The sequence below is a fragment of the Scheffersomyces coipomensis genome, assembly GCF_036884675.1.
Source record: "Scheffersomyces coipomensis strain NRRL Y-17651 chromosome Unknown DFJ63scaffold_1, whole genome shotgun sequence".
NCBI classification, from domain to species: Eukaryota; Fungi; Ascomycota; class Pichiomycetes; order Serinales; family Debaryomycetaceae; genus Scheffersomyces; species Scheffersomyces coipomensis.
The window spans coordinates 1,793,586-1,819,171 of record NW_027042892.1 but is presented as its reverse complement, the minus strand read 5'-3'; the positions used below and the strand labels follow the sequence as shown (position 1 = coordinate 1,819,171).

General features: G+C 30.8%; 8 protein-coding genes across 8 annotated transcripts; 7 read left to right on the top strand and 1 right to left on the bottom strand. All coding sequences in view use genetic code 12, as the record gives it.

Moving 5' to 3' along the window:
- Window positions 1-1,267: 1,267 nt before the first annotated feature.
- Window positions 1,268-2,953, top strand: DFJ63DRAFT_338280 (uncharacterized protein; the record flags this gene model as incomplete). The annotated part of the gene is made up of 2 exons (XM_064908662.1): window positions 1,268-1,809; window positions 1,894-2,953. The coding sequence occupies 2 exons, from the start codon at window positions 1,268-1,270 to the stop codon at window positions 2,846-2,848; spliced, it is 1,497 nt and encodes a 498-aa protein (XP_064764984.1). The 3' UTR covers window positions 2,849-2,953.
- A 1,757-nt stretch (window positions 2,954-4,710) lies between these two features.
- On the bottom strand, window positions 4,711-6,195 carry DFJ63DRAFT_310792 (tRNA splicing endonuclease subunit; the record flags this gene model as incomplete). The annotated part of the gene is made up of 1 exon (XM_064905646.1): window positions 4,711-6,195. One exon carries the CDS (start codon window positions 6,193-6,195, stop codon window positions 4,711-4,713), a length of 1,485 nt encoding a protein of 494 aa, XP_064764983.1.
- Window positions 6,196-6,433: 238 nt separating this feature from the next.
- DFJ63DRAFT_333125 (SAGA histone acetyltransferase complex subunit) lies at window positions 6,434-6,820 on the top strand (the record flags this gene model as incomplete). The annotated part of the gene is made up of 2 exons (XM_064907800.1): window positions 6,434-6,463; window positions 6,524-6,820. The coding sequence occupies 2 exons, from the start codon at window positions 6,434-6,436 to the stop codon at window positions 6,818-6,820; spliced, it is 327 nt and encodes a 108-aa protein (XP_064764982.1).
- Window positions 6,821-7,716: 896 nt separating this feature from the next.
- FAA2 (Faa2p) lies at window positions 7,717-9,990 on the top strand (the record flags this gene model as incomplete). The annotated part of the gene is made up of 1 exon (XM_064904659.1): window positions 7,717-9,990. The coding sequence occupies one exon, from the start codon at window positions 7,717-7,719 to the stop codon at window positions 9,988-9,990; it is 2,274 nt and encodes a 757-aa protein (XP_064764981.1).
- Window positions 9,991-10,045: 55 nt separating this feature from the next.
- DFJ63DRAFT_28456 (cationic amino acid transporter) lies at window positions 10,046-11,725 on the top strand. The gene has a single exon (XM_064904820.1). The coding sequence runs from the start codon at window positions 10,308-10,310 to the stop codon at window positions 11,415-11,417; it is 1,110 nt and encodes a 369-aa protein (XP_064764980.1). The 5' UTR covers window positions 10,046-10,307; the 3' UTR covers window positions 11,418-11,725.
- Window positions 11,726-16,066, top strand: ZCF35 (Zcf35p). Its single transcript, XM_064904819.1, has one exon. It carries the CDS (start codon window positions 12,034-12,036, stop codon window positions 15,835-15,837), a length of 3,804 nt encoding a protein of 1,267 aa, XP_064764979.1. The 5' UTR covers window positions 11,726-12,033; the 3' UTR covers window positions 15,838-16,066.
- A 229-nt stretch (window positions 16,067-16,295) lies between these two features.
- On the top strand, window positions 16,296-19,832 carry DFJ63DRAFT_282885 (fungal specific transcription factor domain-containing protein; the record flags this gene model as incomplete). Its single annotated transcript, XM_064904679.1, has 4 exons — window positions 16,296-16,608; window positions 16,723-17,050; window positions 17,141-19,619; window positions 19,668-19,832. 4 exons carry the CDS (start codon window positions 16,296-16,298, stop codon window positions 19,830-19,832), a joined length of 3,285 nt encoding a protein of 1,094 aa, XP_064764978.1.
- A 1,149-nt stretch (window positions 19,833-20,981) lies between these two features.
- On the top strand, window positions 20,982-24,755 carry CTA4 (oleate-activated transcription factor; the record flags this gene model as incomplete). The annotated part of the gene is made up of 3 exons (XM_064907363.1): window positions 20,982-21,339; window positions 21,460-23,926; window positions 24,578-24,755. 3 exons carry the CDS (start codon window positions 20,982-20,984, stop codon window positions 24,753-24,755), a joined length of 3,003 nt encoding a protein of 1,000 aa, XP_064764977.1.
- Window positions 24,756-25,586: the final 831 nt, after the last annotated feature.

The window sequence follows — 25,586 nt, the reverse complement described above, 5'->3', positions numbered from 1 at the left end:
GTGGTGGTACCTGTCGTAATAGAATTTATACAGATTAGATATCCTGATATAGGGGGATATCTAATAACATAACAAACACGATGTAATCAACGTCATAGTATGTGTAACCAATCATCATTCAATTGATTCAACCCATCACCACATTACCTTTTGATCCCCTTAATTAACAATATAAAAATAATCCAGTTGTCAATTACTACTTACTTCCTAGACTTACTCGCTACAGTGGAAAAAGGGGTTCAACTTTTTTTCTAATCAGTTTTACTTATAAATATAAATAATCTTTTTTGATCTAATTTGAATTGTCTTAATTTGTCTTGTCGTTTACCGAATTAAGATAATCTTTATGTCTCTTTTTTAGGTTTGAGGAGGAGTCTTGTCGTCGTGTGGGATAAATCATGTATTATGTCATAACCATTTTCATCCTTCCCATAACTTCCTTAAAATACCTCTATTCAATTCAACTCAACTCAGCCATCAATTGCATAATATATATTCTAACTTACAGTACCACAGTTTTAGCTAATTAATTCCAAGCCATTTTATTCATTTTATTTACTTATTTACTTATTTACTTATTAACTATTAATAGTAATATTGTAACCTCAATTGGCGTGTACAATGCAATTAAACTTAAGCATTCCTTTATAAAAACTTTAACAATAACTAAATGAAACAGCAGTTAGTCGGTCGGTGTATGACGCTTTTGTTTTTTTTGTTTTTTTTGTATTGCATTATTTTTGTGTCATAATTTATAACGAACCGAATCAACTATGATAGTTCATAGCATCAATTGACAGAAGTCTTACTTAAAGTGACTTCAGCATACATAATATCGATTAGTATATCAAGTAATTAAGTTGAACATTACTGTATAGTTTATCTTCAATTGACCCTTGTTTGTAGTTATCATACCCGTATGATTTTATTTCATCCATTTTTAATTATTTTTGGCTAAAATTTAGTTTAAGTTGTTTGAATTACATTTAGTTGAGTTAAACTGATTTGCATTTAGTTAGGTATTTAGGTACTTCAGATTATTAAAAAGTGATTAATATCGAATTAATCGCCTTCTATAAAATATCCCCACATAATACAATTATCTTATCAGCAAAGATGTACGTTAAAATTAGAACCAAAAAAAAAGCTTCTAATTCTATTTTTAGCGATTTTGATCTAAAAGGATTTTTGATTTTGCAGTCAGTAAAACAATATAATTTCAATAATTCTAATCTAAGCAACTTCTCTTCATCACACACCATCAACCATGGATAACAACGCTCAATTTCTTTCTGATTATTTTCATTTGCTACCTAATGATATCATAATTCATATCATTAATTTACTCCCTCCTCAGTTAGTTGAATGCTTGATGACTACAAATGGGTTTGATCATCAAGTTTATCACGAATTTTTAAAGAATATTATTGTATCTACAGCATTAAGGAATAATAAAGTGACATTAAATTCTGTTTTTGGGAGTAATGATACAATAATTAGTTTGGAAAGTTGGCCAACACATTGCATTCCCCATAGTGTTCATATTATTGGAAAAGTTGATGAGATTGAAAATTATATAACTCAAAATTTCAATTATTTAAAGCCCATAAAAGATATTCGAATTTGTATATATATCCAATTAGGCGGTACTTTGAATATTAACAGTTTTTGCAAATTAATTCGTTTTCCAAATTTGTCATTATTAACGATTAAATTTTCTTTACAAAATCGGCAAGATATAAAGATATCAGAACTTGAAGTTATGTTTAAAATTGAATCAAATAAAGACTATTTAAAGCCCTTTTTAAGGTTTGCTCAAAATATAAGCAAATGCAAATCCTTTCTTACGATAACTCAACATTAACCAACAACATGCAATTCTATTTCTTGTAGCTATGTTAATCAATTTACTTTAGTTCATGGTTATGATTTGCATGAGTTGTCAATTAAATGGGTAGGGTTCAGTTCCACTTTTTCGGATTTTAATACATTAGAAAGTATTACCTTGAATGGAAGCCATTTAGTAGAGTTTCCGGATTTATCATTTAATTGGCCAACTAATATAAAGTCAATTGTTATAGTAAACACTTCTATAACTGATGATACAATAGCTAAATTTTCCAATTGGCCTGCTGGATTAGAATCATTAACTTTAAAAAACAATCAAATCTCTAAATTTAGCAGTATTGGTGAATTACCTGAAAATTTGAAGTATTTGGAAATAGGCTCTGAACCTACATCGTTTAGGGCTATTCCAATTCAAGTTGAAAATATTGGCCAGTACGAATGTTATTATAATTTTCCAAAATCCCTAACAACCTTGAAATTAGAAGGTATAGAATTTTATAAATATCCTAATTGTTATATCGAATTTCCACCAAATCTAAAACGATTAGAAATGACACGATGTTTAAAATCAATAAATCACTGTAATTTCCCGCCATCATTAATATATTTAGAATTAAGCCATAATGAAATCGATGAACTAATCAGTTTTAAAAACTGGCAGCAACTTATTAATCTTAAAACTTTAAAACTTTCTAATACTTATTTAACTCGAAATTCAGTTCTTGATTGGTTACCACCCAAGAATATAAATTATCTCGATTTAAGTTCAACTAAAATCAATAGTTTAAATATTGCCATTTTCAAGGAAGAGAATAAAACATTTACTCACAGTTTACTTGTCGTAAATTTTGCATATTGTTTTATTCCTTATGTTCCTCATGACTTTTATTTACCTGAAAATGTTTATCAGTTTAAATACAGTAAAGGATACTTTATACTGATAAATGCACATGTAATTATAAGTAATAAGAGAATGCATACAAAACTTTCTGCGACATAAAACACCAAATCACTATATACTTTATTTATCTCAATTATAATATATTGTAAAAAATCACGAGTATACTTTAAGTTTAGCAGATTAAAATTAGAAAAAAGATTTTCAAATTTTGCAGTCAAAACTTAGCATAATAAAAATGTGTATATAAAAACAAACCTTGAATCTCAAAAACTCAAATTCAAATACAACTCTTTATCAAATATACTTTCAATGATAGTCAACAGCATTAAATTTCTTAAATATTATTTTAGATTACTTCCCAATGATATCCTAATTACTATCATTCATTTCCTCCCTCGTGAATCAGTGGAACATTTGATGAACTTAGATATTTTTGAATCTCAAGTCTATCATGAATTCCTAGATCATATTGTGATTTGTCCCCCTCATAAGAATACGACTATATTAGCGGTAGGTTCAACCTTTGATAGTTACCATGAACCATTTACTCATGATACGAAAATCACTTTGGATAGTTGGCCATCCTATTATAAGCCCAGCTGTGTTTATCTTGATGGGACCTTTGAGAAAGTCTCCATATATATAGCTAATAATTTCCAAGTTTTAAAATCCATACAAGATGTTCGTATTTCAGTAGCTATCAATTTGGAAGATGTTATTGATGTCAAAAAGCTCTGCAAGCTAATTGTTTTCCCAAACTTGACAGTATTCACTGTTAAGCTCACTTTAGAAGAATCAGAATTTGTCAGTACAATTAAAATTGAACCCAAGAAAGATGATTTATATTTATTACGGTTTTTAACTTTTGCAGAGAATTTAAACAACTTCAAACCCTTACCCAAGCTAGTGCAAAACTTACCAAAAATATTTACTTCTATTTCTTATAAATGTCTTAGTAATATCAATGTTGATCATTTAACAAATTTAAGAGATTTATCAATCACGTACCCAAAGACTGATTTCACGTTAGGCCGTTTACCGGAATCCTTAGAACATATCACTATCAATGGAAGGTACGGTTTAAAGTTTTCTTCATTACACTATAATTGGCCAAGTAAGTTAAAATCGATTGTTTTGGTGAGTACTCGTATCGACGACAATATGCTAGTTAAATTTTCCCATTGGCCTACTGGATTAGAATCATTAACATTGAGAAATAATAAGTTCACTAAATTTAGAAGTATTGGTGAATTACCTGATAGTTTGACATATTTGGAAATAGGTATTGAACGTCATTTAGAAGATAGTATAAGAATTTACCCTAATCTTGTGCATAATCATGAATTTTATGTGCATAATCGTGAATTTTATTACACATTTCCAAGCTCATTAATAACCATGAAATTATCAAACGTAAAATTTTATCATGATCCCAAATGTTTCATTGAATTCCCATCGAATCTAAAACGATTAGAAATGATAAAATGTTTAAGCTCGATAAACAATTGTATATTTCCAGCTTCATTAACCTATTTAGATTTAAGTTATAATGACCTTGATGATTTAACCTTCCATGAAGATTGGCAACTGCTAGATAATCTTCGAACTTTGAAACTTGTTGATAATCATTTAAAATTAGCAATTTCAGATTGGTTACCACCTACGAATTTAAATTATCTTGATTTAAAATCAACTAAAATCGATAATTTTGATATTGCCATCTTCAAAGAAGAGAATAAACCATACACTGATAATTTACGTGTCTTAGATATCTCTTATTGCATGATTAAGAAAGTTCCTGATGATTTTTATTTTCCAAAGAATATCTACAATTTTGATACAAGCACAACATACTTTGTACTCCCCCGTCCACTAATCATACGTAATCAGAGAATAAATATAGAAGTTGGTCCACAAAGGAAACCTGATGACTTTTAATTTTACAAAATATATATACACATCTATTTATCCCCATTATATACAATACCATGAATATCAGATTTTTCTTTATGTAATTGAGTCAATTCATCAATCACGGATTCAGACGTTAAGGAAAACTCATTCTCAATAAGATTGATTAAATTTATAATCCCATTGTTTATAACTCCAATAACCACATTTCGATTAGATTGTTTACTAGTCTTTCCATATTTTAATAAATTATCTCTCTTTTTCAAATATTCGATATTATTCAATTGAGCCGTATTTAATTTTGATTGATTTGATTTTTGTCGTTGATCATATTTCAATTGTCGTTTTGAAATCATCTTATCGTTCTTCTTGATAACAGGTGGTGTGGGGATTTGGGATGGTTGTTCAAAGGGGAATCGATATTCTATGGTATTTACTAATCGTTGTATAACCTTTAAAGTAGGGAATTTAACTTTATCAGTATTGACTACTACAATTTGATAATCGGGTAATTGACTTGGATTCAGTTTTGAAAATTGGCTGCCTGGCTTCCAAACGTTAAATGATATCTTATAGTCGTCCAAAGTAGTAGAAGTAGTAGTTGTTGTCGTGTTGATGGTTTTCCTTAAACTATCATATATTTGATATGTAGGAATTAATCTTAATGATTTGAAAATATCAATAACTTTGAAATAATGAGTAGTTAAATAATGTAAGGAATGAGTAGGTGGAAAAGGTCTCCAAAATGATTGTATCCATTTCTTCCAATCCCATCCCCATGATATGATGCTTCTTGATTGACCTTTACTTGATTCGTACTGTTCTAATCTTTTCCATTGTGGTGGTTGTTGTTTCTTGGGATCAACTTCAAGTATTAAATATCCATGTCTTTTTAAATATGAATAAACCTGATATTTATCAATCGTATATCTCTCGTTTATAAATGCTAAGGAATATAATAATTCCAAATCAACAGGGACCAATTCCTCTTCAATGTTAAACTCTCCTTCTTCCTCATCTTTTAAGTAGTTTGTAAATTTCTCGTCACCAAGATATATAATCATTGATCCTCTTTCCACTAAATAAACCGTCTCTATAGGATTCAACCGTATACAATTCTTATATCGACGATTAGGATATGCTTTACCAATATCACGGAAATAATTCCCCTTCATGAACGGTATAATTGAATATCCTCCATCTTCTTCATCTTCAATCCATATTGATAATAATTTCTGCTTGAGATGATGACCACGAACTCCACTAATAGCATCATACATGGCTTCTCTACTTTCTTGTAAAGTAGAAGTCTGGATATCTGTATTATCAGGTTCAAAATCTTTATCCCCTCTCTTCGGTATACCTGATGTTCCATTGGTATTATTACTATTGTTGGCACTTCCTAATGATCTGGTTAATATTTTCCAATCGGGGGTTTCATCTTCTATATCATAGTTATTTTCAATGTCATTCTTATTGATGTTTGATTCATCGTCGTCTATCTCATCCTGTAGATGTAGCTCTTTCTTGGTCATTATCAGTTGATATTCATTGGCATTTCCATTTACTGTCTAGGATATTGCAAAATTTATTCACTACAAATTTGATGGATGTGATCTTTTGCTATTTTTGTGTGTCATGAAAAAAAATGAAGTCGTACAGAAAATTTTTGATCTCAGTTTACAACAGCCTTATTAATACAGCCAAACAGTCAATCAAGTCAGTCAATCCAGACTTAACACATATACATAAAAAGATACATACCATCACACGATGACTGAACAAAGTATAACGTTCGATGTCGTAGTAAGTACTTCCATTCATATCTTATTTGAGAGACATCTAATATTAACCCATAAATAGGCGGAATCATTATTTGAAGATATGATAAGTATAATCATTCGACAACAGACCTTACAAGCCTTAACCAATCATATCTCCCGAACACAACAAACATCATCGATACCTACAGCTCAAACCTACACCAAGGAATTCAATCAAAGAGATCCTAATAAAGATATTTTTGGTCAAGATAAAATCAAATTAAAAACTAGTGAAACATCACGATATTTCCCTTGTGAAAATTGTGGAAGGAAAATTGCTGGTAGTAGATATGCTCAACATATAAATAAGTGTCTTGATAGGAAACGGAAATGGTAATTGAACCACTACTATAATAAATTCAGTTATGGTATAGCCTTAGCCTAAATGGGGGGTCTATTTGTGGTGAAAAATGGATAAGCGCGGAAATGTAAATGTAAATCTAAATTTAAAGCTAAATCTACCCAGTACAAATTAATGATTCTCCTCATAAAAGATTAGTTACAACCACAGATCAAATAAGATATACAATACCAGTGGATAAGAAGTAACAAAGACAAAGATAGAAGACCAAACCGGGTTTATAAAGGTATACCCATTTCCAGAACTTAGAATAAGCCCGGAATTATAAAGATGTTTCCATGGCTAAACGAACCTCAATTCGGACTTTAACCAAAAATTTAAGGTTCTATTTCTATACATGAATTATTTTAAGGTAGTGGAATGGGATAGTGGGGAACAGTTCAATTTTAATTTAACGAATTGATTTTCAAATTCAGGATGGATAAAGGATAAAATGATTATCGATTTGAAAAATTTATGGTCTATTATCGTCTCATTTTGTGGGCTTTAATTGGGTTGGAGGGGTTGTAACTTATCTAGTATATGTTTATTAAGTATGATTAAATAGGTCAAAATCAATAGTATTTTCAGGTTAGTTCAGGTCAAGTCAATTCAATTGTAGTTATATGGAGGCGATAGATATGCATTAAACAAAACAATGAATCAATATGAAATTGATGGGATAATTTAAGTTACCCATACCAAATTTATTTAGTGAGAGATTGAAGGTGCGAGGGAGTGAAAAAAATAATGTGGGGTAAAATTTTGAAGTGCGGAAGGAAATCAAAGCTTAGGGAAAGGGATATCAAAACAACAGTATAAATATGGTGTAACATACCTTTATTTCATCTTTATAGATTATGATTTCATAGTAATTAACGAACTAACTAATTATGACTAACTTCAAATCATACCCACTTTACGATAGTCTGCTTTCCAAACATCAAGCTATCAACAATTTACCCTTTGATGATGATATTTATGATAGTATTATTTCAAAACCATCAAATAATGAGAAATATTCCCCTATCTTCAGGAACAAAACTTCAACTTCAAGATTGATTGAATCAATTCATCCTGATTTAGACACATATCCTAAACTATTCAATAATGCCGTCGAATTATATGGTTCAAAACCATGTCTTGGAGCCAGACCATATAATTATATCACTCATTCCAGTGAAAACCATTTTAAATCTTATACTTATGCTGAAATCAATGAACGCAAAAAGAATTTAGGATCAGGGATTATTCATAGTTTAGCAGCCAATCGATATATCGATGCTAATTTACATCTGCATCGATTGATTTTGAATCATTTGCGGGATTGGTCAAGATATGGCAGTAAAGGTTTTAGTGGAGTTTTAAATACTCATCAACAAATTGAACAAAATACTTCATTTATCTTATCCATTTTTTCTGCCAATCGTTTAGAATGGATCTTGACTGATTTATCATGTTCAGCATATTCAATCACTAATACTGCCTTATATGATACCTTAGGTCCTGAAGTTACGAAATATATTTTAGAATTGACGGCATCACCGATTGTGGTTTGTTCAATTGATAAAATTGAAACGATTTTGAAATTGAAAGCTGAATTTGGTAAGGAATTAGAAAACATTATTCAAATTGTTTCTATGGATCCGATTGAATACCTTCCTACTAATCTTATTACTCAAGCTAAACAATTAAATATTGAAATTCATGATATTTTCCAACTTGAACAATTAGGTTCATCCAAACGTATTCAGGAATTACCTCCTAATAAAGATACGTTATACACTATTTCATTCACATCCGGTACTACTGGATCCAAACCTAAGGGGGCCATGTTATCTCAAACTAATGCTGTAACAGGATTATCATTATTAGCTAGTACTGAACCTCATGCTAGAGGAGATGGATCGAAAGCGTTTATTTTCTTACCTTTGACGCATATTTATGAACGAGAAACAAGTGGATTTGCTCTTTCTACCGGATATTATCTTGGATTTCCTCAATTAACCATCTATAAGAAACAGATTGATGTGTTTAATAATTTACTTGAAGATTTACGAGTTTTCCAACCTCATTATTTTTCAATTGTTCCTCGTATCTTAACCAAATTCGAAGCATTGATAAAGACTTTAATTAAAGATATGAATGATGATGAACAAAGTAAAGTGGGGGAAATTATTGATTGGAAATTATCTCAACAAGCCAAATCAGATGGGTCAACTGGGTTTAATTCCAAATTTGATCATTATGCCCCATATCGATCCATTAAGGAATTCTTAGGATTACAAAATGTTAAATGGTTACAAACTGCATCAGCTCCAGTAGCTCCCTCGACGTTAATTTATTTAAAGGCAAGTTTAAGTATTGGAATGAGACAATTATATGGATTAACTGAAACATTTGGTGCTATTACCAATTCAAATGCTTATGAATGTAACCCTGGTTCATGTGGTGGTATTTCTCCTACGGGTGAATTCAAATTACGTAATGTTCTGGATATGGGATATAATATTAATGAATTAAAAGGGGAATTATTAATTAGAGGTCCCCAAGTATTTCAAGGATATTATCATAATTTAGAAGAAACGAAGAATGTATTTGATGATGAAGAATGGTTTCATACAGGTGATATTGCTCGTATTGATCCTCAAACCGGTAGAGTCTATATTATTGATCGAGTAAAGAATTTCTTTAAATTACAACAGGGAGAATATATCTCACCTGAAAAGATTGAAAATAGGTATTTATCGCTGAATCCATTGATTGCCCAATTATATGTCCATGGAGATTCATTAAAGAATTATGTAGTGGGGATTGTGGGGGTTGAATTTGATAAAGGATTGAAATTCCTTAATGATCAATGTGGATATAATAAATTAGACATTACTCATGATGAATTATTATTTGAATTGAATAAAGTTGATATTAAGAAGAAGTTCCTCAGACATATTAATGAATCAGTTAAGGATAAATTGAATGGATATGAAAAATTACATAATATTCATATTGAAATTAATCCATTAACGGTAGAGAGAGAAGTAGTTACACCTACCTTTAAGATTAGACGTGGTGTAGCATCAAAGTTCTTCTCCACTGTATTCCATCGATTATATGAATTAGAGCAGTCATTATTGGATGATATGAAGTATTTAAAATCGAAATTATAACCGTTTATAAGTGAATAATAATTATATAATATATACAATTGTTGCAAAATAGTTAACCTAATCGCGCTATCAATTACTCGTTTGAGCTCAAATTGCCGTAGATGACTCAAGTCCTGCACATAGCAAATATGGAGAAGAAAAAAAAAAGAAATGAAAAATTTTTGATGAGACATGACAAGAAACTGAAAGCGTCATAGAGATAGAAAGATAACTCTAACTAAAGAAATCTCTTCTGTTGTCATTATTTTTACATCATCATCAACTTTTCATTTCATTTATTCCTTTCGTTTCATATAAGACACTACGTTGAAGATACGATGATGGCACCTCCTCCTCCAATAGTCATCGATGCTCAGGCTGTCAGTGGTATAACTGGTTCTATTTCCATAGCATGTTGGATTATTGTGTTTGCTCCACAGATTTATGAGAATTTTAAACGGAAATCAAGTGAAGGTTTATCATTAAGTTTTATTATATTATGGTTAGCTGGTGATGTTTTCAATGTATTGGGATCAGTATTACAAGGTGTCTTACCTACCATGATCATTTTAGCTATTTATTATACTTTAGCTGATATTGTATTATTATGGCAATGTTTAGTATATGGTAATGGGGATAATAAAGCAGATTTAATTCATTTATCTCCTGCTAATCCTATTAGTGAAGATGTATTGGAAACAGTATTATCAAGAGATAAACATCATCAATCTCATCATATAGTTCAACCATCATCAGAATCATCATATTCTCAAACTGAAATTGAAGAAAATAATGGGGATATTAATAGTACTAGTAATAACAGTACTAGTAACCAAAGTAATTCTAATAATGCCGACTTGGAACAAGGGTCATTAAGTCTTTCATCATCAAGTTCATCATCACAATCATCCACTTCATCTTTATCTACTGTCCAATCCATTTTAGTTAAACTTTTAATGGTATCATTAGTTATCTTAGCTGGTATACTAGGTTGGTATATAACATATTCCAGAGATAATGGTAAACAACATACTAAACCAAAACATCCAAAAGATTTACAATTTGATCCATTAGCTCAATTCTTTGGTTGGTTATGTGCTATCTTATACTTGGGATCTCGTATTCCTCAAATTATATTAAATTTTGAAAGAAAATCATGTGAAGGTATTTCATTTATGTTTTTCTTATTTGCATGTTTAGGAAATTTAACTTATGTGGTATCTATTTTAGCCATTGATATGAGTTGGCATTATTTATGGGTTAATTCAAGTTGGTTAGCTGGTTCATTAGGTACATTTGGATTAGATTTTACAATCTTTGTCCAATTTTTCCTTTATAATGAAAATGGTAATGGTTCATATAGTGAGCTTGAAGAAAGTGAAGAATCTTCCTTATTATCCGAACAACAACAACAACAACAACAAACATATGGTGCTTCATCATCTTAAGACATTTAGATAGACAATCAGAATCAGATCATATCTAATCTAATCAAATCAAATCAAATCAAATCAAATGCCGCTATACCCTATCCTACACTATTAACGAAGAAAAGGTCATGTCATGTACAATTATTTTTATTTTTATTTATATTTATAATGCTTATTTATAATCTAGGTAGATATATAAAAGTTCAATAGAAAAGAACATAGATTAGATATGATAAATTGTAGTTATAATAATAATTATCATATGGTACAAGAAATGAAAAGAAAAAAGAAAGAAATATTCTCGCTTTTAACGTCAAACCCCTCAAAGATGTCACAAACCCAGATGACAAATAATTGGGCTCTAATTTCCGATGGGTCTTTTCTTGTAATTCCAATAATTAATTTGTGTTACGATAAATTTGTTTGGGGTTCAATTCAATCAATCATCAAATTTTAACCCAACCTTAATATTGATGGGACTTTTATAAGTAATTTTGCATCATTTACTTATTGAAGTTATATATATATAATTCATTTATTCTGTTAACCCTTTGTTACAGTGTTTTTGTTAGTGGGGGTTTGTGGTGCGAAACGATTTAGCAACAACAACAACAGCAGCAACCTCTAAGGCAACATGGAGTTTAACAGCCAATCATCATCCATCAATGACGGTGGCAAAAAGAAACGGAATAGACCGAGCTTAGTATGTGTGGTATGTAAGAAGAGAAAGATTAAATGTGATAAGGGTAAACCTTGTTCATCATGTGTTCGAAAGAAGATTGAAAGTTCATGTATTTATGAAGACATCCCTATACCAACCAGAAGTAGAAAACGTTCTAAACTTAATAAAAAGGAAAAAACTCATCCTAGTCCTTCTTCAAGTGATCTGAATCAACATGATGAATATGATGATCATGATCATGATCATGATCGTGATGAAGATGTTGGTGATCATTTAGATGAAAATGAAGAATATACTGGTGTAAGAACATCATCAATATCATCATCTGACAAATCAAGAGTAATCAGTCGGACTAACATGTTTGATCATCTTGACTCCAGTATTAGCCCTGTAAATAATAATAATAATACCAATGCTGATAGTGCCAAAGCTTCTAAAACAGATTCATCGTTAGTGTTAGTATCAAAAGCGGAATTAGACGAATTAAGAGCCAAAGTTCAACGTTATTCCTTAGGTTTGATATCTCCTGCTCGTTCCGAAACATCATTAAATGAATCATCCTACAATAATCAACCTCCATCCGGCCAATCAACTGCACCCACTTCCATCGTATCAAGTCCTGGTTCAGGCCATTATTTGAATAAATTCATGAGTCAAGATCGATTAATGTTATTACAATGTCATGATGTAACTTTACCTGGTCTTGTCCCTGATAAAGAATTACAATGTCGTAATGAGTTCTATTTCAAAAATAAATTTCAAACTGATGTAGTACGTAAGATTGCCCTTAAAGATATTCCAATGCCTGATAATTCACCTCAATCTATAGCTGCATATGCCGTGGGTATAAATCCTTATGATAGTGAAAGTGATACCATTAATTTTTATGAAGATTATGATCCTATTCATATAAAAAGTCAAGATAAAAGAGTTAGTTATGGTCCATTAGCATGGGCTTCAATACAAAGAAAAGATCATACTTTAAGTTTATTAAAACGATATACTTCATCTCCTAAATTCAAAGAGATGTTCGCCATAAAACATCAACTGAAACAACCATCGGTAGCTCCAAGCATATCAAAAGAACCAACCGTAGCAGCTACTTCGACCTTAAATACCACATCAGAAACAAATCAAAATTATGATACTAAATGTGTATTAGTTCAAAACCCAGCTAAAGAACATCAACGAGCATTAAATTTAGATGGAAGTCAATTACCTCATTTTTCAAAAAAAATACTAGAAGAAGATGATGAAATGGTTCCATATGAAATTAAAAAGGATCATCAACCTGAACTGAAGGAACAATCAGAATCAGAATATTTAGGCGTTTACGATAAGAAACCAGCGGTATTGGCTAAAAAGACCTTAAATCTTAATAATAAATTCATTGAAGATCGTGTTTTAACTTTAGGTTTGACTATTCTTGATGGCGATAGACTTGATGGAGAATTGAAATTGATTGAACAAATCCAAAGATTGATACCTAAACGTAAAGTAATCTGGATCTTGGTTAAGCGATTCTTTAGATTGGTTTATCCTTATTTCCCATATATTGATGAAAGTGATTTCCGTAATAAACTTCAAGAAATCATAGGGAAAGAATCGGTGTTTGATGACGCCAAACCAACCGTTAAAGTTCAGAAAAAGACCGATTTTGCTCATCTTGGTATATTGTTTGTGGTTTTAAGACTTGCATATTTATCATTATTCTTTAATAAGAGTTCAATTAATGAAACTATCTTAAGTAAAACTGAACTGTTAACTCCTGAAGAAGATGAACGGAAATATTTATTATTAAATCCAATCAATTTATGTTCTATTGAAGTTGCTCAAACTTGTTTACATCAATTTCAATTATTACGTAAATTAAGTTTACCCATTCTACAAATTGCATTATACTTAAGAATATATCATCGATTAGCCCCTGAGGATGGGGATGGATTAGATGGAGGTGATAGTCAAGTCTACAATGGAATGTTAATTCAAATGGCTTATTCAATGGGTCTTAATCGTGAACCCACAAAATATATGACTGACGAAAAAACTAATAATTTATGTCGAAAGATTTGGTATTTCTTATGTATCAATGATTTCACTCAAGCTTTTACATTTGGATATCCCTTAACTACTAATAAAATGTATTATGATACAAAGGCTCCTCGTTATGGTACAGATAATTTTAATTTAAATGATCAAGAATTAGAAAAGGCCACCATAACATTATTCAAGTATGGTGAAGCATTAATCAAAGGTCCAATGAGTAATTTATTGGAAAGTATTTTAAATATCGATAAACAAATTAAAATGTCGGAATTAACTGAACTTTTAAATCATTTTGAAGCAGGTGTAAGAGGTATATTTGGTACTGTTCATGATTATGTGAATCGATTAGAATCAACTGATGTTACTTATAGATCTACGAAGATTATGAAAACCACGGCTATAATAAGTTTGAATGCATTCTTTGTGTCGATATATTTCCAATTGGGTGCTTATTATGATAAAAAGAAAAACCATGAATTAAGTTTCTTTTATTTAAAGAAATTAACTTCAGTAACGATTGGAGAAATGATTCCAAGTTTCTTATCACTTATTATTAGAAGTCAAGAAAATTTCGGAGAAGGAGCTGATTTAGTTATAAATCCCGGTATCATTCAAGCTATTCAAAGAACTTGTGAAGTTATTGTTATAAGTTTGGTTAAATATAATTTATGGATTTATAAATCATGTACTTCTCCAGATCATAAATCAAAGTATAGTTCCGATGCCAAGTATAGAACTTATTTTGATTCCATGTGTTTATATGTTAATGTCTTGGAAAAATGTTGTAAAATATGCTTAGCCGCTGCTATGGTTATGAGTGGAAGATATTATTATGCATGGGCCATAACTAAGATTCATGGATTCTTTTTAAAGATTGTTAATGGAGCTGAATTTTATGAAACTCATAAGGATGCTGAATTATATTTCAATCCTCCTACATTGGATCAATTAGATGAATTATATAAAATTGGACAAATTTCAATTACTACCTTAGGTACAAGAGCCAGAAGAGGTCCAAAACGTTGTGATAATCCTGAATTTCAGGAATTATATACTATTGATCCAAAGCAAAAGCCAAGTATACTTAAGGATTTCGATGATTCTTATTTCTATGTACCTGAAACTGTGAATCCTAATTATAATGCTATGCCTTATGGTACTGATATGCCCACCGCTGGATCTAACTTTAATGATGCTGGAGGTGATATGCCATTTGCTAGCACAACACCATTATCTGACTTTTCGAATGGGGTACCGTTTGATGAGCTTGATTTAGACGATTGTCCTGAAATTGATAGTGTATGGTTACAAATGCTTACACAGAAGGTAAATCCAAATTTAAGTTCAATACCTTCTGAGTTTAATGATATTAATATGAATAATGGAAATTCAAACTATGCATCCAATGGACTTAACAATAGCAATAGTTTTAATAATAATACTAACATAAACTTCAATGCCAATGGCAATAACAATGCTAACGTCAATCCAACTCCAGCAGCTAATAATACTACTGCACCTGCATATCCTTCATTATCTAAATCTGAACAATCTGCTACACCAGCAGCAGCAGCTAATGGTAACACTGCAACGTTCGACTTCAATTCATCGAGTTTCCCTAACTATCAACTATTTGAAACTGCATTTACTGATATAGCTGATGGTAGTTTTGATTTTTTCACTGATACAGTTGACAAACTCTTGAATTAAACCTCTTCTTTCTTTCTTTCTTTTTGTTGTTTATTATTTATTATTTATTATCTATTTGTGTATTTATGACGTAACTCTGATCATGGTAAAAATATATGATTGTGTTTCTGGTAAAACTAGGCTTTAATCTCTAGGTATTGTTCATTATGTATATCCGGAGAGGCTTGTCGCAGACCTCGGAGTTAGTCCTGCCGGAATTTCCCAGTTGGGATTTGTAATCTTCCTATTTTTTTCCACTGTAAATCTGACTTTAAATTTTGAGTGATACGACCAAAACATCATTTACAGCCATATCGATCAAGCACATATCATCATAGTTAGTGTTGGTGATACATCTTATATCGTATTGGCGTGTGTCTAGATAAAGGTATATCCAAATCGTTGATTGTTGTTCGTTGTTCAAGCTTTGTTACGAGTTAAACAGAAGTATTATTTCTAAAGCTTGCCACTGATCAAAAATGACTACCATAGAAGATAATAAAGCTATCAAGAAGAGAAAAAGACCAAGTTTGGTATGTGAGAGCTGTAAGAAGAAGAAAATCAAGTGTGATAAAGGCCAGCCTTGTAATCAATGTATCAAGTCCAATATCACTGCAACTTGTCGTTATGATTCTGAAGGTATAGCTATTAATAATGCTGCTGAACAAAAATCAAAAGCTTTACCATATGTTGCAAGTGCTAAGAATCCTATACCATTATTCCTGAGATCAAATAATGCATATAAACCAATTCCAAGGGTCGAACCACTTACGCTGGCACAAAATAGAGCAAGTGAACGTAATCATCTTAATACTCTTGCTGATGCTGTCAATCAAGCTGCAAGTTTAGAAGTTAATAATCAAACAAAATCCAACGCTTATAATATTGGTGAAAAGTTAAATTCAGAGTCTATTAATGTATCCATTAGTGAGTTTAATTTCTTGAAACAAAGATTACAACAAATTGAAGCAAATATGTTAAATAAAGAAAAATCTATTTCACCTCCTCAACCAAATCAAACTAATGAAATGGAATTTCCTCAACCTACAAATTCATTCAATATGCTTCCACCTACTCCTACTCCAGTGGTTAGTCATTTAAACTCTCTTGGTCCTCAATATAGCAACCCGCCACCTCCTCCACAAACTTCGACATTTAGGAGTTCAATTCAACTTCCACCATTGCAATTTAATCGTAGTTTATCTCCACAATCATCCACTGTTAGTCAACAACTGTCGAACTCAGCTGCACCTCCACCACCTATTTCAGCTCCAACTTCACTATCTAGTAAGTATACTGATGATGGTACTGTAAGCATGGCTAGTAGTAAATCGAGTCCTTTTGAAACAGGTATTAAGTCAAGTATTGTGTCCCCTGGATCAGCTCTTTCTATCAAATTGAATAATGCTACTGATTCAAGTTCATTAATAGGTATTCATCCATATGCCAATGGTACAGATTATATTAATTTCTTTGATGATTATACCTCGATTCATATTAAAGAACCATCTCGAAGAATTAATTTTGGTCCTTTCGCATGGTCATCAGCCATGAAGAAAGATGCTGGGTTAAGTATACTTTGGGATTATGTGAGTGATAAAAACGATGATAAAACTATGACAGCTACAGTTTTTACTCAAAATGAACATGAAATTACGGCTGAGAATACCAATGTCATTACTACTGCTTCGTCAGATGGTAGTGAGTTAGAACTGACATTTAAAAAACGTGCTTTGGAAACTGATGGTTATGGTGATATCCTTCCTTATAATGCTATTTTAAAAGCTAGAGTAGATAAGAATCGTCAAAGATCAAAATTAAATGAAAATGCTTTACCATTAGGATTAACGTTTTATGATGGACAAATTGATCGTGAATTACAATTGATTGAAAAGATTAAAATCATCTTACCAGAAAAGAAGGTTATTTGGAAATTAATTAAGAGATATTTCACTTGGTTATATCCATTCATGCCATTCATGGATGAAGAATGTTTCACGATGAAGATGAATAATATCATTGGTCCTGAATCAGATGAACATGTTAAAGTTGCTGATGTTAAGATTGAGAAAAGATTGGATTTAGCATATGTGGGTATTTTATTAGTAATTTTAAGATTATCATATTTAACTTTATTTTTCAATGATAATATGAAGAATGAATCAAATTTAACTACTGATGATCCATCCCCCAAAGCTCAAGAATTAAAATATCTTTTATCAAACCCGATCAATATCAATACTATTGATGTAGCTGAATTATGTCTTGATCAATTCCAATTATTAAGAAAGACTTCATTCCCTATTTTCCAATTAGCATTTTATTTAAGATTATATCATTTATATGCTCCTGAAGATGGTGATGGTGCCGATGGTGGAGATTCTCAAGTATTAAATGCTATATTAATTCAAATGGCTTATTCATTGGGTCTTAATCGTGATCCCGATAATTTCAGCGATGTATTAAATGATAAGAAAATCAATCAAACCGGGAGAAAAATGTGGCATTTCTTAGTTTTAAGTGATTTATATCAAGGTTATACTTTTGGTAATCCGATTAATATTAATCCTATGAGTTATGATACCAAAGTTCCTGTTTATGAAAAGGGAGCAGAAAACATTAGTGATGTTGTATTGGATAAATTTGTCACTGAATCCTATTTTCATTGTAGTAAGATGAATTTCCATGTTCGAAATATATTAGAAATGGTATTGAATGTGAATCAAGGAGCAAATATGGCTGAATTATGTAAATCATTGGATGCATTTGAACTTATGATTGATGATCAATATGGTACTTTGGATGATTGTTTAAAACCATTAGGACAACAAGGTCTTGATCATGCTAATGTATTCACAAGAAATTTCAGAACTAAATACTATCTTTCATTAAAAACATTTTGTATCACCATTTATTACAACTTTTATCTTTATTATGAAAGAAAGAATGTTGAATTGGCTTATTTTTATTTAAAGAAGATTTTATTAATATCTGCTACTGATATCATGCCGCATTATTTTGATTTATTAGGAAATTCAGAAATCATTTGTGATTTTATTATTAATCCTGTCTTGGAACATATCATTCATAAGAGTAATCAATTCAATTTAGCTTTGATTATCAGAGTTAATTTCATCATATATCATTTAAAGAATCAACCCGAACATATGGCTAAAATGTCGTATGATTCGAAATATTCTCTTTATTATAAGGATTTATGTCGATATTCTTCATGTTTAACTAGATCAGCTGAAATTTCAATTGCAGCTGTTTCTAAGATAAGTAATCGTTATTATTATGCATGGAGAATAACCAAAGGTCATACTTATTTATTAAAGACGGTTACTAGTATGCAATTTTATGATGATAATTATGCAAAAGCAGGTAATTTATGTGTACCACTTTTCACTTTAGAACAAATGGAAGAAATGATTGATATTTGTGAAAGAATGTTATTGAAATTAGGTAAAGTAAAATCAAATGCTCATAAATTCTGTGATACCTTTAATCCAAGTCCTGGAGATAGTTCTGTCAAATCAGATTCACCATCTACTAGATATAATAGTACATCAATTTCAACTAATGGTACTAATTATAAAGAGAAACAAAATAATATTTCAATGGAAAATGTTGATAATGCTGAAATTGATAAATTATGGTTTCAAATGTTAGCTATGAAATATGATGTTAATAAGAATTATGATGAGAATATGACACTTCAAAATACAGATGGTAGAAGACAAAGTCATAATTTTCCTGGTTTACTTCCTGGAAGTCCAAGTGCAGGATTAAATTATGGTAATGTAATGAATTTGCCCAGTACCGGTATTGGTAGTAATGGGGTTAATAAGGCATCTGTTAGTAATGTCAATTCGCCATTTGGTCCAGGTGGACCTGAATTCCCACTGTTTGGAGCTGATTTAGATCGACTTGGATTTGATGCAGAACAAGCCAATCAATTTGATATTTTCAGTGAATTACCATTTGAAAGAGTATTTAATAGATCAGAAAATTAAGAGGGATTCCGTAGTTCTTGTAAATTCGTATTTAATCAAGTATATGTTAAATATGTAATATAATAATATTGTGGTATAAACCAGTTATATTTTAGTCATAGTTAGTAATTCTATTCTGTCAAAAAAAAAAATATCAGTGATAATTCCAGTTTTTGCACCTAAATTAAAGTAAGCTAAATTAAGTTACTCCGGGAGGAAGAGGCTAGACCAAGAGGATAGACCTTAGATATAAATAAGGTCAAACCTAACCTTAACTTACATTGGAACGTTTATTATAGTTGGAGATGGGTTGAGCCCCCTCTTTCAATGACCTTTAAAAATGATATTGTCTCCTCCACATTTTATCCTTTATTAGTAAGTCCTCCCGGTGTTTCTAACTTTACAAAAGTGCTTGGTTTGCTGCTGTCTATCTTGGAATGATATTTCGATGATTTAAAATATCATTCAATGGTTACAACTTCCATATCCTTGTGATAATTTGCGGAGTATATACTTTTTCTTTTAACGTTAGGAATAACTGATTTACCCCTATCTCTCACCTATGACCTGATAGTCTCTATTATTGAAATAGCATGTCATCGCCGTGGAACTATGGTATTATCACCATCACTTTAAAGCATGATCGATGGAGGAAGGGCTCCGAGCCGTTTCCGTTAAATCCATGAAATTGATTTTCGCCCTTTACTTCCTAATTGGTGAAGTCCGCGCCAATCCCAATTTGGAACATCTTCCGTCTTACACTAAAAAAAAGAAAAGAGGTCATGATTAGTCAAAGTATGGTGGATTCAATTCAATTCATATATATAACTAATATAATTCCAAATCAGTAAAGTTTAAGAGGTAAACTTACTGGAAGGGAACGGCTAGATTCGATATCAACCAGTCGTGTCAACCAGCCAATCAGAAGTCAAGGTTGTGTGTGTGTCCATACCTGATCCCATATCATTTCTCCATAGTTAACTGCTTTTTTGGGGGATTTCTATAAGCCATTGAGGAGAAAACAAAAATATTCAATTTGAATATACAGCAGCAGCAGCAGCAGCATCATTTCATCATCATTTATCTATTTATTATATATCGAACCTTATTGGATTCAAACTATCATATCATATCAACTTCCATCATCATCATCATCAATCATCATAGATCATGTCTTCAGAAGGTGGAATCATTAAAAAACGTAATAAGGCAACATTGGTGTGTACCAATTGTAAGAAGAAGAAGATCAAATGTAATCGTCGTCAACCTTGTTCGTCATGTGTACGGCTGAATACAGGCTATTCCTGTACTTATGAAACCAAATGGAGACCAGTATCATTTGATCCCAATCATCCTAATCAATCATCCATCGCAGAGTCTCTGACGGTTGATGCTGATATGAATGATTCTTCTCCAAATGTTGCAAATTCAATTAATGGTGACAATAATAATCCTTTACAAGATGAATTATACCTATTACGAAAGAAATTGAATGATTTAGAGGCTTCTTTCCTAAACAATAAGACAAGTCGGGATATAGGTCCTATCTTTGATTCAAATATCAGTACTATTCCTTCACCTCAAATTATAAATCAATATGCTTCCATCATATCCACATCAAATTCCCATAATAATAATATAAGTGCAGATAGTACACCATCTTCAAATAATGATAATCAAATACCAAAAGCTCCTGTTAGTACTAGATTCGCCGTTAGTTCTGTCCCCATCTCCAATGCCACTGCCACTCGTCCATCAAATATAATAAATCCCGTGGTGGATGATGATGAAACCATTAACTTTTATGAAGGGTATACCTCAATTCAAATAAAAGGCAATGTAAGGCGAGTTAATTTCGGTCCCTTATCATGGGCTTCATTAATGAGAAAAGATACTTGGTTAAATCTTATTTGGAAATATAATGAATCTCAAACCTTAAGTGAATGTTTATTTACTCAACAAATCCCACAATTAAATCAAGAAAATATCAATGCTTATACGGCTGATACTGATGGTAGTGAGGGCGGAGCAGGAGGATCTGTCAATATCTTCAAAAAGAAATCATTAGAACATGATGGTTATAATGAAATGGTTCCTTATAAGACCTTAGTTAAAAATGGTGGAAAAGCAGGAAGTATAAATGTTAGTACCGTAACATTAGCCAAAACATTATTTGAAGGAAGACTTAATCCTGAATTACAATTGATTGAAAAGATTAAAATGATCTTACCTAAAAAGAAAGTATTATGGAGTTTAATTGATCGATTCTTTATTGTTTTATATCCCCATTTACCATTCATTGATGAGATTGATTTTAGAAAAGAATTATCGAAAATCATTGGTCCTATAAGTTATGAAGATGAACCATTTGGCAAAGTTAAAATTGCTAAAAAGATGGATTTAGCTTATATTTCCGTATGTTTGATTTTATTAAGATTAACTTATTTATCATTGTTTAATAATCGAAATTGTGCCAATGCTCATATTATAAATTCTCCTGAAGATACCATTGAGAAATATTTATTTAAAAATCCTATAAATCTTGTCGTGATTGAAGTGGCTAATTCATGTATTGATTGTTTCCAATTCGCCCGTAAATCAAACTTGACAGTTTTCCAAGCCGTATTTTACATGAGATTATATCGTATGCTTGCCCCTGAAGAAGGTGATGGAGCAGATGGTGGTGATTCTCAAGTGGTTACCGCTATGTTAGTACAAATGGCATTTTCATTGGGTTTGAATCGTGAACCTGATAAATTTGATATTTGTAATGATGAAAAAACCAATCATATTGGTAGAAAAATATGGCATTTCTTATTAAGATCAGATTTAATTCATTGTTATAGTGTGGGGAATCCAACAACTATCGATATGAAACATTTCGATGTCAGAAGTCCATTTTTAAATGATAAAAATAGTAATTTACAAGATCTTGATTTGGAAACTGCTGTCGTGGAGACATTTTCATATTTAAAGAATAAATTATTCCCTTTGAAGACCGTTTTGGATATGGTTTTGGATATTAATTACGGATCATCCATTAATAAATTGACTTCTTCATTAAATGAAGTGGAAAGAATTGCTACTGAAACATTTTATGTCTTGGAGGAAGATACATCATCAAGTGATACCAATCCTAAAGTAGCTCATTTCATTGATCTGGTTAAGAGTAAGATTTACTTATCGGTGAAAAGTTCAGTCACAACCTTATATTATCATCTTTATTTACATTATGAAAAGATTTATAATAGTGAATTATCATTTTTTTATTTAAAAAAGATGTATTTGATTATTCTTTATGATATTGCACCATATATTTTTGAAATTTTATATGGGAAATTCAGTACAGATGGATTAATCTTAAATCCTGTTCTTGAAATGGCATTACATAAATTCAATCAAATAAATTTATCAAGTATGGCCCGAGTTAATTATTTAAAATATACTATGGAACAAAAACCGGATCATTTAAGTCGATTAAATTCTGATGCTCAATATCGTGCTAATTATAATCGATTTACAAATTTATCTACTAATTTTAGAAGAACAGGAGAATTAATCACTTATATATTTGAAAAATTATCAACTCGTTATTATTATGCTTGGAGACTTTATAAAGCTCATACACAATTATTTAAATTCCTTAGTAATTCAACTATTTATGACACTCATTTACCAGGGATGAAAAAGATTCGTGCTTTCCAATTTTCAGCTAATCAATTAGATGAAATTGATTCTATAATTCATCTATTAGGTAAAACTATTGCTAAGAGTGTTTATTATGAAGATAGATATGAAAATCAACCATCATCATCAACCACGATTGGGAAAATCCCTCATAATATCCCCACTTATAAATCTAAAAAACAACAACAAAGACCTCCTCTCAATGTTAATGTTAATAATACCAATGGTACTCCAAATATGTCATCATCATCAGCTCCAGGATCAACGGTTGGTAAATCTCCATCAGGTAGTGTTGTATCTGATATAACGGTGACACCTCATTCATCGATTGAATCACCTCCTCAAAAGGCTAATTCAAGTATGAATCATGAATATGTGGATCAAATGTGGATGCAAGTTATGGCCATGAAATTTGATACGTTAGATCTGTATGGAAATTATTTACCAATGACAGATGATGAATTCAATAGTGGTATCATTGTACAAGAACCATCTGGCATCGTCAATTCTAACAATGCAAATGTTAATGCTCCAAATAATAATAACAATGTAAATAATAATAATAATAATAATAATACTAATACTAATAATGGCTATAATGGAAATGGGATGGGGAATAATATAAATATGGTGAATAATCTCAATGTGAATATCAGTGGATATACGAATGGATATAATACTCCTACTACGGGAGGTCAAATAAGTCTGGGACTTACTCCATTTCAATTACCATATGCTAATGAATTTGATTTAGTTAATTCATATACTCTTGATCAAGTATTGTAAGGGGAGTGTGTGTGTTTGTATATATATAAGTAAAATAATATGATATATTTTTGGTTTTTAAATTACTTTTTAGCGAATGTTAATAGGGTGGTGGATCCAAATGTAGTTGATAAAGATTGAGGATTTTGTTTGGTTAAAGTATCTAAACATTTGGTTGAATCGTTGGTAGTTTCGAATTCAATGAATGATAAATTCCTTACTTTGACAAATCTACTATTAATAAACCCATCAAATTTAGAAAAGAATGTAATGATATCATCATTAGTGATATCTTTTTGATCAATTTTTTGAAGAATGAGGATTTTATTAGGTGGTAAATCTTTAAATGATTTAGTTATTTTCTTAACACTTGATTTATTAACAACCAATTCGATCTTTCGTTTAAACTCTTCATCTCTGTTTGATTGGATCAGTACTTTATGGGCTTTTCTCTTATTCACAGACTCATCATCTTTTAAAACTTTACTATAAAACTCATCACTATTAGATCGAGCAAATTTAATATGGATTGGTTTCTTAAACAATTCATAATTTTGTAATCCATCAACAGCAGATTTGGATGATTCGATATTATCAAAAGTGATGAATGCTTGACCTTTCATTTTAATATTGTTATGAGCTGTGATTTGAAGGATAGTTCCATACTTATTAAATAATGATTCCAATGAAGATTTTAATTTCAGTATAGATACTTTATCATTGAGATTGTTGATGTAGATAGTTTCTTTAGGTTCATCATCGAAATCTTGAGTAGTACTTGATTGAGTGGTATCGTCTATGATGATATCTGACATGATGTATGAATGATATAATGATTTATGATGTATCATATAGTATAAACCATTTTAGTTGTAAATATATTTGTAAAGTGATCGAAAAAATTATGAAAATGAAAGTCACCTGATCCATCATGTGACTTTCATTTCGTCCCATGATATTTCATCACATGATTCATTTTTCGTGCGGCGCAAAATATCATTAAAGTAAGCAAAATATTTTAAGCCAATCAAATCAAACTTGAATGTAAGCACTACCATTTGATGTCTGAAAAATTTAAACCGAAATGACATCCTGTATATAAACGGATGATGACATTGACAGATTTTTGTACTAGAACATTTCTTATATATATATATATATTATATATAACTAGCTAGTTTAACTGATGATTTTTTTAATTTCAAGTCATTTTCTGATTCATTTTCATATTTTCAATCAACTTTTCATTTACTGTGTGTATCTTAACTTCAATTGAATAGTGTTAATACTTCATTCTACCACATACACTTACAAGGTCCAACC